The sequence below is a fragment of the Ascidiella aspersa genome, chromosome 3 (genome assembly GCF_963924565.1).
Source record: "Ascidiella aspersa chromosome 3, kaAscAspe10.2, whole genome shotgun sequence".
Classification (NCBI taxonomy): domain Eukaryota; kingdom Metazoa; phylum Chordata; class Ascidiacea; order Phlebobranchia; family Ascidiidae; genus Ascidiella; species Ascidiella aspersa.
The window spans coordinates 8,239,663-8,255,941 of NC_139449.1; the positions used below are offsets into that span (position 1 = coordinate 8,239,663).

Below are 16,279 nucleotides of genomic sequence, written 5' to 3' on the forward strand. Positions count from 1 at the left end.
TTTTTATTTAATGTTTTATCATGGACTGTGTGAAAAGCTACTGCAACCAATTCTTCCGTCTCCTTTACAAAAATTCCAGTTGGAGTGCAATTTTGTTTTTTTATTCTAGCAAGTTCGACGTCTATCGTTCCAATGTCTTCCGTCGTAAGGCGAAATATTTGTCTGTCGGGGACATCGTAAGTATAATCCTCGGCAAGCAATTTATCTGTTGCTAGAAGATCGTTTTCGCCAATTGGCCTTGCATACAATCTTCTAAAAATGCCGTTTGCTAGTCGATTGGTAAAACCATAAATCGAAAACATGGTATTTTCCTAAATGACACAACCTTAATTGAAAGGTAGTATATTTCACCTCGTGCGGTTAGGTTTTTCGCATGCGGTTAGGAATAAAATACTCATTTGTTATTTTACAGTCACTAACAAATCCCAGGTTGTCTCGTTTTTGTTTGGATCCGAAATATTATGCAAACGTTAAAAAAATGCTATTTACGTTATTGAGTTTTGGTCAATTGAACGCATTAGGCAAAGGTCTTTGGATAATCATTTTCACAATATTTTGTTTGATTATTTCTTTTTTTTATAAAATTTTCTCATTAATCGTTAATACCAATTGCTGCCTGAACCATTACTTGTCATTACTACTAACACTACAATCCACAGGAAGAGAAGAGATGATTATTTTGTGTCATGCGGTATTCAGGGCCCTGCCTTTTTTTAGCTGCACCTACCCGTTAATAGTTGCATTTTGCTAAAGAAGGGACCTAGACTCTTCAAATTTCCCGACCACTATTGGTCAATGGGAACACCACAATTTTACCTTCTTTACTATTACATTTTTTTCTTCCACTTATACACTTAGCTTAGAGGCTATATTCTTATGAGAACTGTTTTTAAAAGACCCGAATGACAACTAACTATTTATTAAGTAAAAAAAAAGTTCGTTTTTTTCTGAAGCGTTATGTACCAAATACCTCACAACTCGGTTTGCCTCTAACTTTCCCAAAAACATTTGCATTTTTTGCAATATAACATTGGTATTTCTCAGTCAAAGTCATTAACTTTTATATATCTAAGCTTCAATATGCAACACCTCCTCAATGGAACTTTTTTGTTTGATTTAACTAAAGCAGGACCATCTACTTTTGTTTGACCAACTTATAGCTTAAAAAATCCAATCGAAGTGACAACCGCCTAAAACGATCGTGCTGTATTTCAACGTGATTGGTTAATGACCGTGTTTGAGACTTTGGGTAATTATCTATAAAATGTCATTTGTCACGTCGGCCCTTCAGATCGTGACAGAAACAAAATCTGTGACACTCTCTTTTTGGCAATCGACCTTTTCTTCAAAACAAATTTCGACAAAGGCAATGGGGACTAAAAATAATACATTTCGTGTTTTATTGGAGTGCATCTAATAAACCTCGTGTCTATATTTCGAATTTTTGTTAAATGCCAAATCTGCTTCTTTGCATCCTATTAAAATTAAAAAAGCCTGGACGCAGATTAACTTGAAACAATTCAGCACTGGTATATTAAGGTCAGCACTGGTTTATTAAAGAAATTCTTTAAAAGCAACAGGGTTTACAATGTGGTTTACGATTTTCATATACCTAAGTGCACTTCTTTTATTTGGGCTTCTCTGCTTTTTAGGATTAGGCCCTGCGCAAACGTATTACGAAAAGTAAGGAAAAAATGAAAACAAAATAATTTATAAAAACTATAACGAATTATTAAATGTGTGATGAATAGCATTTTAAGTATTATTAGCAGTGAATTTATTTATCTCGAGAAGGCTATTCTGGGAATTTACTTGATGCCCTGAAAAGAGAGTTAGTTAGAAACACTCATATAAAAGTGTAAATCTAATTTCGGACAATGTGCATGAACCAACAGTGCTTTATCTGATGTTAAACTGCTCATGACGATGAAGATATATTTCCGGTTGTGCAACCGTCTTTAATTTTGCTTGCTCGTTAGCCTTGTGAATAATTTTGTCTGTCCGCGTGCCTTGTGCTTGGTCAACTTCATAGGTACAACGTGTCGAAAAGTAAGGAGGGTCTTTCTTAGCATTGGCGTTTTGAATTTTTTTTTTAATAAATAGAGAATTTTAAGAAAGTACTGAAGCTTGTTTTTCAATAATACTGCGATGCATACGATAAACCTCGTACCCTGCCTATTTTTATATATTGGTTTAATAAAATGAACGAGTTTAGTTCTGCTCTCTTACTACCTTTCACTGACACACCAAATACCCAATTGCTAGCTTACATGGTAGTCGCCTGCCACGATTTCCACATTGGTATCAATACCTTGTTTTGTCTGGTATACAATAACATTTTGAAAAAGAAAGGTGTTTTGACAAACAATGTTAATTTTACCCTAAAGATCAATAAATCGAACTCTTGGTTTTGCTGTATAACATTAAACCTGATTAATATACAACAATCATGTGTCTACACATAAATATTTGTTTGATCAATGACTTTGTAGCTATATTTGTTTTTGGTGTTTAAACCGAGCTGCGGAGTCGGGACTTTAAATTTGTTTTAAATCTTCGTCTTGTCAGCTACCAAAACACGTTTTTCTGTTTTCTGTATTTCTAAAAGTCCATTTGGACAACAAGTTGATATCTGAGTAAATAATGTTGGAAGCGAATAATTTTTACACACATGTGAGAAAATGTATAAAATTTAAGATTTCTTTCTGGCAACATCGTCTGGTTACAATGTCGACAGGTGAAACTTGTCGTCTACTGGTGATATCTTCCTGTACAGCAGCACTGATGATTTATGGACGCTTGACAAATCTAAGTCGGGTTTCTTCCCAGTCTTGGGGTCAACATACTCGTCGTATTTCACTTCTCTCAGTATCTTGTAGCCAACTTTTAAACCAGGTATCTTTACGTAAGAAGAAACGGCCTGGGTTAACAAATACTCACATCCCATGGATCTAGCGATTTGTGACTGAATTGGATTTAAAAATTTCAGAATTCCTAAGGAACGGTAGTTTGACTTGACACACACCATACTGGCCATTATGAATTTTCTCGTTTTTAAATCCTTGTAGATGTCGCCTTCCACCAAATTGGAAAATCTCAGATAATCTGCAACCTTTTCGTTGCGAGGTCTTAAGTATATGTCAGTCCGGTTATCATTGAGTGCTTTGTCGTGAATTGTGTGAAAACATGTAGCAACCAATTCTCCAGTCTTTCTCACAAAAAATCCAATCGAAGCACTTGGAGCACAATTCTTCATCTTTAGCCTTGCAAGTTCGCAGTCTATATTTCCTATATCTTCCGGAGTAAGGCGAAATATTTTTCTGTCTGGTACATCGTTCGTGTAATTTTTTGCCAATAAATCATCTATCACTGGAAGGTCATTTTCGCCAATTGGCCTCGAATACAATAATTTAAATAAATCAATCTGTTTTCGGTTGGTTAAACGATAAATCGAAGACATGTTGTTTTTCTTAACTTACATAACACAATGTTTAGTATAGATTATAATTAGTCTCACTTAAAAGCAAAAATCTTGGGTATTTTGCTTACATTTTTGAATATAGATAACTCACAGTTCGCCTTTTTCTGCACTTAAGTTCTAACACAATATATTATTAACTCAATTAATATTTCCAGCATTCACACCCGGTTTTCTTTATTTCTTCCTGACTATGACATAAAACTCCCGCTCAATATGACTATAGTGTTTAATTTTAAAGGCTTAACTTTTCGACAATAACAAATGAAACCTTTGGCTTGTGATTTTTCGAAGGTAATTCGTGAAGTTCAAATTTTTAATTTTAACTAAGAATGCCCAACTGTAACAGTGAGTTATTCTATTTAGGAAGATAATTATAATGTCATAACATACAGGCGTGTTAACGGAGAACATGCTTTACTTTTGTCTGGTACCTTTTTCAATATTTATTCTTCAATTGGCAACAATTTCTTAACGAAACTATTTCTGTTCGATTTGTGAAATAAATAAGCTTCTGTTTAAACCTTAATAAACTAAATGACATTCGAAGTTCGAATAGTGCGCCTGAACTGTGTCTGATCATAACTTGCATCTGGCCACGTTTTTAACAAATTGTTCCGGTTTAATAAACGTCATTCCTCGTGCTTTTGCGTGAGATATGTTTGTTATTGAAGAGATAGTTACATCGTGACAAAAAATAAGGAGTCTTTTGGGTAATAAAGTTTGTATTTTTTTAGTTTTCTTTTAACAAAAGGAAAGTAGAAGAAAACAATTTTGTATAATTTTATCCATATTGCGATGTAAACGATCAACCTCCTTTCCTGCTCAATTTTATTTTCAATAAAATGCGTGAGTGTAATTCTGCTTTTTTACCACCTCATTGACAATTCCTAGCTGGTAAGACAATCGCCTGCCACGATTTCGACAATATCGATATCAAAATTTTTTACCCAAAAAAGATGTTGTTACTAACCTCGTGGGCGCGACCCCCAAGGGGGCCGCAAGTGTTTATCAGGTGGGTCGCCGTGTACTAAAGGGGAAAAAAATAAAACAAATTGGCCCCCATGTTACATCATTTCTAGTTAAATAAATCTCTGCAACTACATTTTTTTCAGTTAAACAATTCAAAGGAACGAGACTATATAAGAACGTGCATAAAAATCCTGCTATTAATATTTATTTATTTTAAGATCTTTTTAGTGTTAGACCTAAAAAAGTGTAAATCAGTGCTTATTGCTTGTACAAGTCACTTTACAAGTTTAAGGCAGTCAATTTTCCATTGTTAAGTTTGAAGCACACAATATAGTTTTCTTTTTGATGATAAAAAGTCTTTCCGACGCAAATAAACCTTAAAGAGTAAGTTACTTGCGCATGTTTATGGCGTCAATCGGGATATTCTTGCCAAATTAGGAAATAATCTGTCACGAAACGTTAACATTTTGCCAAATTGTATTGTTGGATTTTATAAATCGCTGGGCTAGGGCGAAATAGTTTTTTAACCGCTACATTTAAAGTTGGGATGTCCGATAATATCGGACCGGAGCCGATACCCGATGCCAAGTGGTAGTATCGGAACTCGGACATTCGATCCAACCGGCAATTTTTATCTTAACACAAAAACACAAATTTATCAAATAATATGTGGTTAACAATTAGAAGTAACTAACCTAATAACACTAAATAAACATTTGACATAACCTGGAAAACTTGATATTTTAAAGATTTAGTTTCATCTTTTTTGCGTGTTTAAGCATTTTATTGACGTCATTTGTGATCGGATCGAATCGCGATACTTTTTGTCCAAAATATCGGGTATCGGTATCGGATTAAAATGTCAAGTATCGGACATCTTTAATTGAAAGTATAATTATACTTTTATTAGCAATGAACTTATTTATCCCCGTAGTGTCTCTTTGACAATTGTTTCCGCCGGTAATCTTCTCAACAAGAAATAGTTTGCTTGTTTGTTTAAGTCAGCGTGGTCCAACTGCAGCCCCGCGGGCCAAAGTTGGCCCGCGATTCAGCTTTTTTGGCCCGCGAACTGATAGTCAGCTTTGGTTCAATCTGGCAATATCACTTCAATTTTTGTTTTTTTTAATTTTTTGGTGTTGAAATTATTTCATAACTACCGTAAGAGTAATATACTATGTATAATTTGCCAGCAATAAGTCTAAGAATCGCAATTCAAAACATTGGCCCGTATGATAAAATAAACCTTGTTTTTGGCCCGCGATGAAAAGAAGTTGGACCACCCTGGTTTAAATCATTACACATCGTCTTAAGTGCCCTATACTTTCTACAAGATCCACAGGCTCCTTATAAACATTTCTGGTCGATCAATACGGAATACAAAGTTTTTTGTGAAACAAATGCTAAAAATTTTTAATCTAAATAGGTTGTATGCGCCGGCAATTACTATGCTGTATCTGGTGTTCACTTGCTCATTATAGTTACGTGTTTCCGATTATGCCAGCCCCCTTAATTTTGCTCTTCCTGTTCAATTTGTCCGCGATAGGCTTCATACTTGCATCGTGACAAAAAAAAAGTAAGGAGGTTTTCGGTAATTGAGTTTTGTATTTTTTAAAGTTTACCTGACCAAAAAGCTGCTTACTAGTTTGCTAGATTAAAAGATGCTCGGTTTATTTTTTTTAATTTTGTGCAATCGCATTCACAGTTTCTTAACCCTCTAAACCAGTGCTTTTCAACCCTTTTTCTTTCGTGGCCCATTTTCGTTGCACAAAAATTCAGTGGCCCAATATTGTTTTATGAAAGAACAAACTATAACAAAGGTTTGGAACAAAAATAGCGAAGCGTATATCAGAACAGATTATGTTTTCAACCGTGCATTAGTGAGGTACTTGCTTCTGAACAATAAATTTACGTTTCATTTACATTCCAAGCCATTATCCCTGTAAAATTAGGTATAGTGACACAAATGAAACTAAATTTTTCAATAAATCTAGCTTTTTTAATTGGTCTGTGGCCCACCTAAAAAGTGTCCATGGCCCTCAAGTGAGTCATGGCCCACTTGTTGAGAACCACTGCTCTAAACCAAAGTTTTTGAAGCCCACTGCAGATCAAAACATTAAACGACATGAAATCTACTCGGACTGAGCAACTTTTTTTCTTTTTTTAATTATATAAAATGTTTTGATTGGGTGAGCAATGTGTAAATTGAAATATGTGGGCCACAAAGAAAAGGTTAATGCACAAAACCAGTTTCAATTGAATACGGTTAAAAAGTACAACCGCAGTGTATCTCTGTGCAAGTTTGGATTGCAACTAAATGAGTAAACCATACAAATAAAACCTTAAACACATGTATACCTTAAACACATATCGTAAGAGGCCATGGGCGCAAAAAAACAGTAATTTTTTTCAAAAAAGGCAGTAAAATGTAAAAAAACTTGTTGGTACCACTCTGTAATGCCTAAAGTTTTTGACAAATGTTAGCGGAGAGCCTGAAATAATAAAAATAACAGCTTCCCCCGACTTGACAAGAACGCGAGTGCCTTGACACGAGTATAAATTTATCTTTCCTGCTTAGCTACAATTTGGAAACATAATTATTGAGCTTGTATTTGATTGTGGACCGCGGCTCTAACCCTGTTTTGTGCTGTCCTTGCATGTCGTAAAACAGCATTCAAACAAACTTAAGAAAATAGCAAAAGAGACTATTTAATGACTGTTTTGTCAAATATTAATGGGTTATTAAAAGTATGTGATGTACCCTTGTATATATTTTCGTACTGGTGCACCCCATGCATATTTCGTGCACACCTGTTGAAGAGCACTGGTCTATTGCATTTTTGCATCTTAGATCGAATAACTTATTCCCAGTGTGAATACCATTTCGCTTTAGTGTATCCGACTCAAAAGTGTTAGTCATTGAGGCCTGAGCCCCCCAAACTGTATGTCTACCTGCTGAAAAAAGGGTATTCGATTTCGCGTGGTTCTTGTATACGAGTGTTGTGTTGTTCGTTATGAGGTAACGGTTTTAGCCTGAAGGCGCCCAGCGTGCCTTGACGTTCTCCAATGTACTTTTAATACACGTACCATCTACCATATTATTATTTTAGATAAAAACATAAAATTGAAAAAATATCGGCTCGTTTTAAATTAGATTTTAGGTTCAGACTTCTAGAAATACAATGTTTTGCAGCCACCTGTTCGATCAATGCCCTAACAACCTGCTTGTTAAATCTTTTCATGTGCTAAATTCATACAGACATTACAATTTTAAACTGCGCAACAAAGTTGTTTTTTTGTATTTTTTTGGTAATTGAATACAGATTGTTTTTTTAATTCGACGTAGCAACGCTTTTAAAAAAATATTTGTTTTATTGTATAGATGTTGTGTTGTCAATAATCCAGGATTTTCATTTTTAAGGTACGATTCAAATCTTCCGCCCAACGCGACCTTGCCATCACGTGACCTGTCCTCGACCAATCAGACGCTCCGATCGCCTTCGCTCGATAGACGCCGTAAGGTTGCGTTGACCGTGATTCGACCAATCGCGGATCCCCACGTCAGCGATCCCAGTAAGCTACATATTTAAACGACGCATTTCTTGTTACTATGCGTCAATTGTTTAAAAAGAATAAAAACGAAGCAACGGATCCAATGTTTACCGTATCTATTTTAAACATGCGATATACTTTGACATTTCCTAATTATATATTAGGGTTATTGTTCATCTCTAACAAAACCTTCTTTAAGACTGTTTGTTTTTCGGATTATTAAATAATGGAATAACGGAAGTTATAATACAAACAGAATGCAATTAAGATTGGCCCGATTTGTAACTAAAATTTAAATTAGAGGCAAATGAGACTGTCCGATATATTAAATAAATGTAAACTTGTATAAATCGGTTTCTTATGTGAAAATTAAACACTGGCTTGTACAATGTGCTGTGCACCCCTAGCGGAAAAAAGCACAGTGTCTATCCAAAGCTAGAGGCGGTATAGGTACACAATACATTTTTTTTCGTTTTTTGCTGTGTTTCGCACTCGTGTTTATTAAATTGCAGGATGTTTAGATTTGCTCCTGTATGGATATTTTACATTAAGCACTTAGGATGTAAATATTGTATGATGATATTTGTCATTTTGTTGTTATTGACTATAACGTTGCACTGAATATGTGAATAATAGAAATCACCTTGACCCTTGCAAGATAAATGTCGACCTTAATTCCTGATCAGTAACAGCAAAATAATCTAGCAAAGCTAGCAATTCAGGTCAGACACATTAACCAGATCTTGATTCATTCGAATTAAGATATACTGACGATGCCTTAGTTGGCGAAATATATATATATCTTTTTAAGATCTGGTTAATGTGTCTGACCTGAATTGCTAGCTTTGCTAGATTATTTTGCTGACTATAACGTTTCACTATTCGCTACAAATCTTCTTTATTGACTGCAGCATTGCTATTCTCCTAATTATAAAAAAAATGCGATCACCAGGTTATGTTGGACTTGAAACAAAACACGAAAAAAATTGTCAACAAAATGACCAAGTCATCCTTTGTTTAAACAAGGATCTAAACTTGTACTTTTCAAAAGTTTCATTTTTTTTAATCTCGATCGGATCATCGACCGACAGTCATCAACCAACGGCTTTGGATTTTAGTTACGACGACGAAACCGCCCTGTGATTAATTTCAACTTGTGCTTCTGACAAGGATTTTATTTTAAGTTGACATTTTAATTACCTTTTCCGGTAGCTTTCTTCAACTTGAAACTTCACAAATATATTTTTTGCGATCAAACGGCCAAAGGTAACTGAGCACATGGTGCCTTCACATTGTAGTTGCTGTCCATCGATTTCCCTCAAACCTAAGATGCGTTGTGTGTGCCTTCACTGGTAGACCTTTACGCGTTTCTGCCCAGAATAGTTTATTTTATTTTTATTAGCGATTAAAAAATTATTTTTTCACACAAATTACAAAAAACTTAATGAAAATAAAAACGACTTTGCGTTGAACATACAGGAGTGGACTAAAAACATATACGAAATTTGTAAAATATTTATGCAGAAAGAGTAAACAATTTATAAAACATTGACTTTTGAGTTTCATTCTGCATAAAAAAACAAAAAACAAAAAAACGGTGGAAACAATACGAGAAAAACACCATTACATTCCTACGCCCCACTATCCTATCAATACAACCGATTTCGTTCAACGGTCGCTTTTTTCGATCTCTAGCGCTTTCCGCGGTTCCTGTTGATGACGTCACACCGGACGATTGTTACGAGCTTCTGTTCATCGCCTGCAAGGAACATCGCGCGCGCCAATCCAACGAAATAAACCTGTCTGTGGGCGACCTTGTCACAGGTGAGTCGGACTTGTTTGTTCAATGCTTTGATTTTTCTGGACAATTGGACAAGTTGTTGTTTGATGGAATGATCATTCAACTATACTTCCAAGTTTTGCAAAACTAAATGCCTGGCTAAAAATTTGACCATAACTCCAGCGCTACATGGACTACAAGGGCTTGTCACCCCTTTTTAAAACAGAATACACTTTTACGTTTACTGAAAAACTTGTACACCCCAGTCCACGCAATACACTGAACGAGAAATATACACCATGTTGTACTGAAAAACTGTTAACCTTTGTGCCAAGAAATAATTATTACAGCACAATAACGATTATTAAGAGTAATATTTGGTTGTGTTGTCACAAATAGAATCTAGTATCGTATACAAGCTATACGTACACTATACGTACAATCGTACATGTTGTGTCATGTATTGTATACTCCAGTCAGTCTGGCAATGGCAATAAACCTGTTTATTTTTTTTTGATACATGATCATAGGCTTATTGTATTGTGGTATTTTGTACACTCCAGTACACCCTACCAATGTGGTACACCCTTTACCAATTCTGGTACAACCTGAGGTGTACAATACGCCCGGTTAAAAAGCACTGGACTATTATGCTAAAAGCCGAAATTATATATTCCTAACTATTTGCCGGTTACAAGCGCCTTAATAATAAACAAGGATAGACCTGTTCCACGTGACGAGAAAGTACCTTCGACCTGCATTACTTGGATTGACCGTAGGTATAGGTACACAATACATGTTTTTTTCTCGCAGATTGTCGAACTTCGCAATTGGCAGTATAGAGACAACATTAGAGCTTTTTTTTGAGAAAGAACCAATATAATCTGTAAAAACCCTTATTCAACAATAAAAATGGTTTGTTGAAGGTTTAGAAAAATAAAAATGTTTTGTTAAAAAGGTTTCGCAATTTTAGTTACAATTAACTGGGTTTCTCTTTTGGGGTAACCTTGGCGCCAGTAAGTTGTTACAGAGTTGCCTAATTTTAACCGAAACTGCAAACCGTTTTTGATTAATTTTACTAGGTATACATACAACATAATATTGTTTCATGGAAATATGTTTGAACATAAACTCTTAATTCCAAACTAAATCATTATTGGAAAAAGTTATTGGAAAAATGTTTCTCAAATTTATTTTTGCATTGTTGGTTGACCTAAGAACTCGTGGGCAAGTTTTAATGTTGTGCGCGTTTTGTGTTGCATGTATACTGCGGTTGCTAATAACTTAAAATGGCAACTTTTAAAGAGGGCAATAAAGCAATTTATATGCAGATTAAGCAGATATCTTTTCTCGGCATTTTGTTAAATGATTTCGCTGAATCTTATGTCAGCCGAGGTGCATAAATGCTGCTGCTTGGGTTTAGGGCGCAGAGCTCAGTTATTTTTTGGGTAGATTTTGCAAACCGGAACACGTTTTGGTGACATCAGGAAAAGTTTTGACATTTGGCGAATCTTTGAAGTAGCGTCTTTCCTAAGCGAGACTGTGAGACAGCAGGGTTGTTCAGCTGAACAGCAAGTTTCGTTTAATGCTTTTGTTTTTTGACTTTGGCAACTGTAAATTGTAAGGAAGTTTTGTTTTAGGTTTCGTGATTCCAATGGTGGTGTCAATCGCTTTGTGCAGTTCGGTTTGTTTTCAGAAAGTTGTTTTACAGGGTTGCAACAAAGTCTTTGAACCTTGAAAGTATTTGAATTGATTTGTGTATTGAAATGCCTTTGAAAAAGCATATGTTTTTTTCAAGTAGTGTGTGAAAAGTTAAGTTCAGACTAAATTATGCATTTAGAAAGTTTCGCTGAAAAACCATTAATAAACTGTTTGAATGGTGTTGGCCAAGACGTTTTGTTTTAGAAATATGCTTAAAAAATTTCAAGTGATCCAATTTTGTTTTTGAAAAATCTACATATTTTCTTTGAAAAGTCTTTGGTCGTTTTTGCCATTTTTTTTATAAATATTTGTGACAAGCCTGTTTAAATTGTAAGAGGATTCGTAAAAAAACTTAAAGGAATTGCCTAAACGCAGGGGCGTATCCAGAAATCCAAAAAGGGGGGGAGGGGGGTCCCGAATTTTCAACTTCGGGAATTCCCTGTTTATCCGTCTGACGTAAATGACGTCATAAAATATTGAGATATGACGTCATAAAACAGCGATTGTAATGACGTCATAAATAATAAAAAAATCATCAGAAACAGCCAATTAACGTCCAGCCAAAGCAAACTTTTAGACGCAAAACACAACGTCACTCGTACATCGTTGACACTCCTGCCAGGCGCCAGCTGCGAAACCGCTTAGTGTACAATCGTTAACTTCAGGAGAAAAACGAAAACAAGTCCGTGAAATATATGTGATCGATTTTGGTAAATCCATTTACGGGTCTACGCTAAATTAAAAGCACGTCTTTCGCCACCTGCAATACTAAACGAAGATCGCTTTTCCCCGGTGTTATTTCATTAGCGCAACATCTGCAAAAACGCCACTTCAATAGTTAATCTAGTTCAGTGTTTTTAACCTTTTTAACTGAGTACACACCTGGCGAGCGAAGCGAGCGCGATTTTTTTTTTTTTTGGGGGGGGGAATGGCATTATTTAAAATTTCTTGCAAGTTTTTATTACATTGCCGAAAATAAAAATAAAAGAAATGTTGAAAAATATATGTCCAATATTTTTGAATACGTTTTCCGTTTGGCCGCGAGGCACTTGGCAGCCTTCCACGGCGCAACGGTAGAGAAGCGCTAATCTAGTTCAATAGACAGAATCAAAACGTAAAAACCGGACGTAAAAAGAACATTCGCGCTAAGCGCGAAAATTTTTCGCACTTTCGTAGATAAAATACTCAAAAAGTATTTAAAATGGACTCGTGTATAGTTTGTTAAAGAGGCAGCGGGCCCGATTAATTACAGCGACCGCTTGATTGACTGTTATTAATTGTCGAACACCCACTTATTCATCAGCCAACCCGAACGAATAACGAAAGGCGAAAGAATAAAAAATATCCTGCGTTTACGGTCGACCAAACAAGAAACGAAAAAGGCGTTTTGCGTTTGATTTTGGTTTCGCATCAGCAAGACGTGTGACCCAATTACACTGAAAAAAACACGCAGCTTCGGACGGTGAGGTAAACCCTGACAAAAACGAACAATAAACGTTAATATCACTTCCGAAAAGGGGGGGGGGGTCCGAACCCCCAAAACCCCCCCCTGGATACGCCACTGCCTAAACGCTACCAAATTTTTTGCCACTTGTTTTACTTTTGATGAAACTTGTCCGAAAATCGAATTCTAAAAATACAGAAAAAAACAATAAAATGCTAATTCTTAAAATCAAGTGTGAACAGTTAAAACGGGTTCAGAGCATTGCTTTGGTTAATGCACGTTGTGACTGTTTTGTGGTCGAATGTATCCGGCGGCGTATGGTTATTCATTTATCGCTTTTTTGATGATTTGTCCAAACTTGTACATTAAAATCGGGCTTTGAGTCATCATTGATTTATTTGTGATTTTTTTATTCGGATTTTTTTCTTTGCATTTATGCACAAACATGTCAAAGCGGTCATTGCCATTACAAATTTGTGAAGTATTTACGCCAGGCGAAGTCGATTCGTGGTACCGTTTTTTGTTGCTCTGTAAACGTCAGTTTCTGTTGATGTGTTTTGTTTTACGCAATGATTTATGCACTCGAAACTAGTGAAAAAGTGGCATCCGGGTTCACGTTACATATAGCTTTAAATCTTTGAGATATCTCGAAAGAAGTTGACCTTCAGAGACCCGTTGCTTGACCTTCAGTGTTAAATGTCGCTCGATATTATTCCGCCACTTATATAGCAGTCGTCCATGTTTGTGGTTAAGTTCTGTCCTTTTTTGCCTGAGTCACGGCGAAGTCGATATTTGCCTTCAAGCTACCAAGTTGCCACGTAAATTAATGCTCGTTTGGCGAAGAGTTAATCGCACATTAGTAACGACCGGGATATGTTGATGTGCGATTGTTTTGAGATAATTTAATAAAAAATGAAAGGTATAAGAATAGTCGCGTTGTGGTGTACAAACCATTGGAGATTATCTATGTGAAGCTTTTATTTATGTGAAGGAGATTATTTATGTAATTCTTGAAGTGATTCTTAAAGTGGGCGATGGGGCCTGACTACATTTTCGTTGGGCTTGCTTGTTTCTGTAATGTCACATCAAAATCACGTTTTTACAGAGCGTGCTACCGTAGATTAAAAGGCATGTTTTATTTCATAAGTAACTTTTTTGTTCGCCAATGAAAAAAACAGTTCTGAAATACGTGATATTTTTTAAGCCAAGAGTTGTGAATGGTTTAAAAATCTGAATAATACCGCTTTATAAGTTTAAAAAGATTATTAGCTTAGTTTTCTTGGTAGACATGTTGTAATTCTCGTGAAATATTGCTTAAAACAAGGGTTAACTTTTGTGTTTGTTGCCGGAGGTTCCTTTTACTTAAAAGTAACGACAAAAAAACGTTTTGCCGCTCGTAACTTCTTTCTAGCGTCTCTATCATCCCCTAAAAGGCATCGATGTCGTTCATATTTGGTGCTGTATGTCCGTCCCTGCTTTTACTGAGGCTTGGCTGACTCACCGATGGCATTTTGATGTTGAGGTTTCGGCAATATTTGAAGTGGCGATTAGATCGTAGCCCCCGGGCCACTCGTAATAAACTTTAAACTTTCCTCCTTGTTCGCTTAACGAGCCTTGTTTTTTGTGTGTGCAAAGTATTTTATACAAAATTTTTGCTTCGTTCTAGTTTGCCTTTAGTGGACTGTTTTACAAACTATAAGTTTTACCCTGCATATTTTTTTTCTTTGAGTACATGGTTGTAATATTTTTTTAAATTTTAACTTAAAATATTTTTATTGGAATTGAAAATTATGCGGAATTTATCTGAATACCAATATTGATAAACAGCTAAAATTAAAATAAAAACTATAACGCGTTTCTTGAAAAGTTTTTGAAATATTTGTATAAAAACTTCAACTGTGGTTTAATATTATCGAAAAAAGGTTGGCAACTTTTAAATGTTTGTTTTTTTAGTATAAGTTTCGTTTATTTGTCAAAAATGCTTCGTTTTTTTGGAATGACCCCAACAGTTTTGTTCGATTCCTTTTTTACAACAGTGTCTGTCCAGTCTTTTTAGGTCAGTTCCTAGTTTACGATCAATTATGACGTGTTTTCGAAATTAGGGAAAATCGTGACTATTTTAATTGTCTGAACTTCGATTAAACCTGCGGAGCCCTCAGATGTTATAAATTAAGTCATGGCCGCCATATACTTACAACGTGGATAAGTTTTTCGAAATCAGCATTTCTCTAATTTCAAGTGTTGGCTGCTCCCCTATGAATCTGAGCCAATATGTGTCCGTTGTTTTGGGGTTGAAAAATAAATGGAAACACCGCATTTGCAAGATTTAAGTAAAACAAATAAAGGGAGAGAAAGATTTTTTACATTTGGTCGATAGTTTCGATATCAACTCGACTACCATTATAGGGCAATACTGAAACAGAATATTTTTAGCAAAAGTATTTTTGACATTTCATATTACGGCAGTGAAAACTTTGTGTTCTAAAAAAAATTGTTCGGCGCAAAACCCGTAAAATCCCGAAACACCGAACCAACCCTATTCAAGATTTGTTTTTCGAATCGAAATCGCAATAGTTGTTAATTAATAATATAGTCAATACTAATATTATTTTTATTGTTTATATATATGATGTAAGCCTGTTCCAACATCACCAGTTGTCGACTCTTATCCACATCGTTAGATCCAAAAAAGAACCACAAAGATTAAAAAACTAACAAGACAACTCCACTTATTATTCCAAAAATAAAAGTTTTTTATGATCGTTTTTAAACTTTCTAGTTCAATTCAAACCCAATGCGAAGAAAGTTTAATATCGCAACAACAGAGGCGAAAACTAAGGCTATAGAGATTCACGAACGCCGAGGCGACTTCACTGCTTCGCAACCTTAACATCGGCGTGCTGTCAGTAGCCAGCTATCTCGCCCTCGGGCCATCAACGCTCCTGTGTGCGCCGCGTATTAACCGCGACCTTCGCTGACACCATCCAGTGTGGATATAGCGCCTGGCTTATTATTGCGTCGCTGTGGCAAGTTTTGAGGGGCGGCTATACGCACTTTTTTGGCATTTATGTGCACACATTTTTTTTGGTTTGGGTTGGTTCGAGTGTTGCACGCTTTAGTGTATTTTATTTAGGTTTAGCTTTAAACTCTATTTTAAAAATCGCGTTTTTTTTTCTTTTTTCTGGTTTATTAGGTTTAGCAAAAAAATATTTAGGGTTAATAGTTTGCTTTTTACGTATTGTGTTGTTATTTAGTGGTCGCTTGTATTTACATTAGTAAAATAAATTATAGGTCTAAGTTTAAGCGCTCTCATCGTTGGGCTGTTTTTCTTTAAACATGCGCTCATATTAAGTAT

General features: G+C 35.5%; 1 protein-coding gene across 1 annotated transcript in view; it reads left to right on the forward strand.

Annotated features, from left to right (window-relative positions):
* Positions 1–16,279, forward strand: part of LOC146159028 (uncharacterized) — a 79,758-nt gene that overhangs the window by 31,592 nt on the left and 31,887 nt on the right. Inside the window, exons 14-15 of the mRNA XM_083383458.1 lie at positions 7,869–8,020; positions 9,695–9,823. Coding sequence (XP_083239584.1) covers positions 7,869–8,020; positions 9,695–9,823 — 281 coding nt within the window. The remainder of the gene's footprint in view (positions 1–7,868; positions 8,021–9,694; positions 9,824–16,279) is intronic.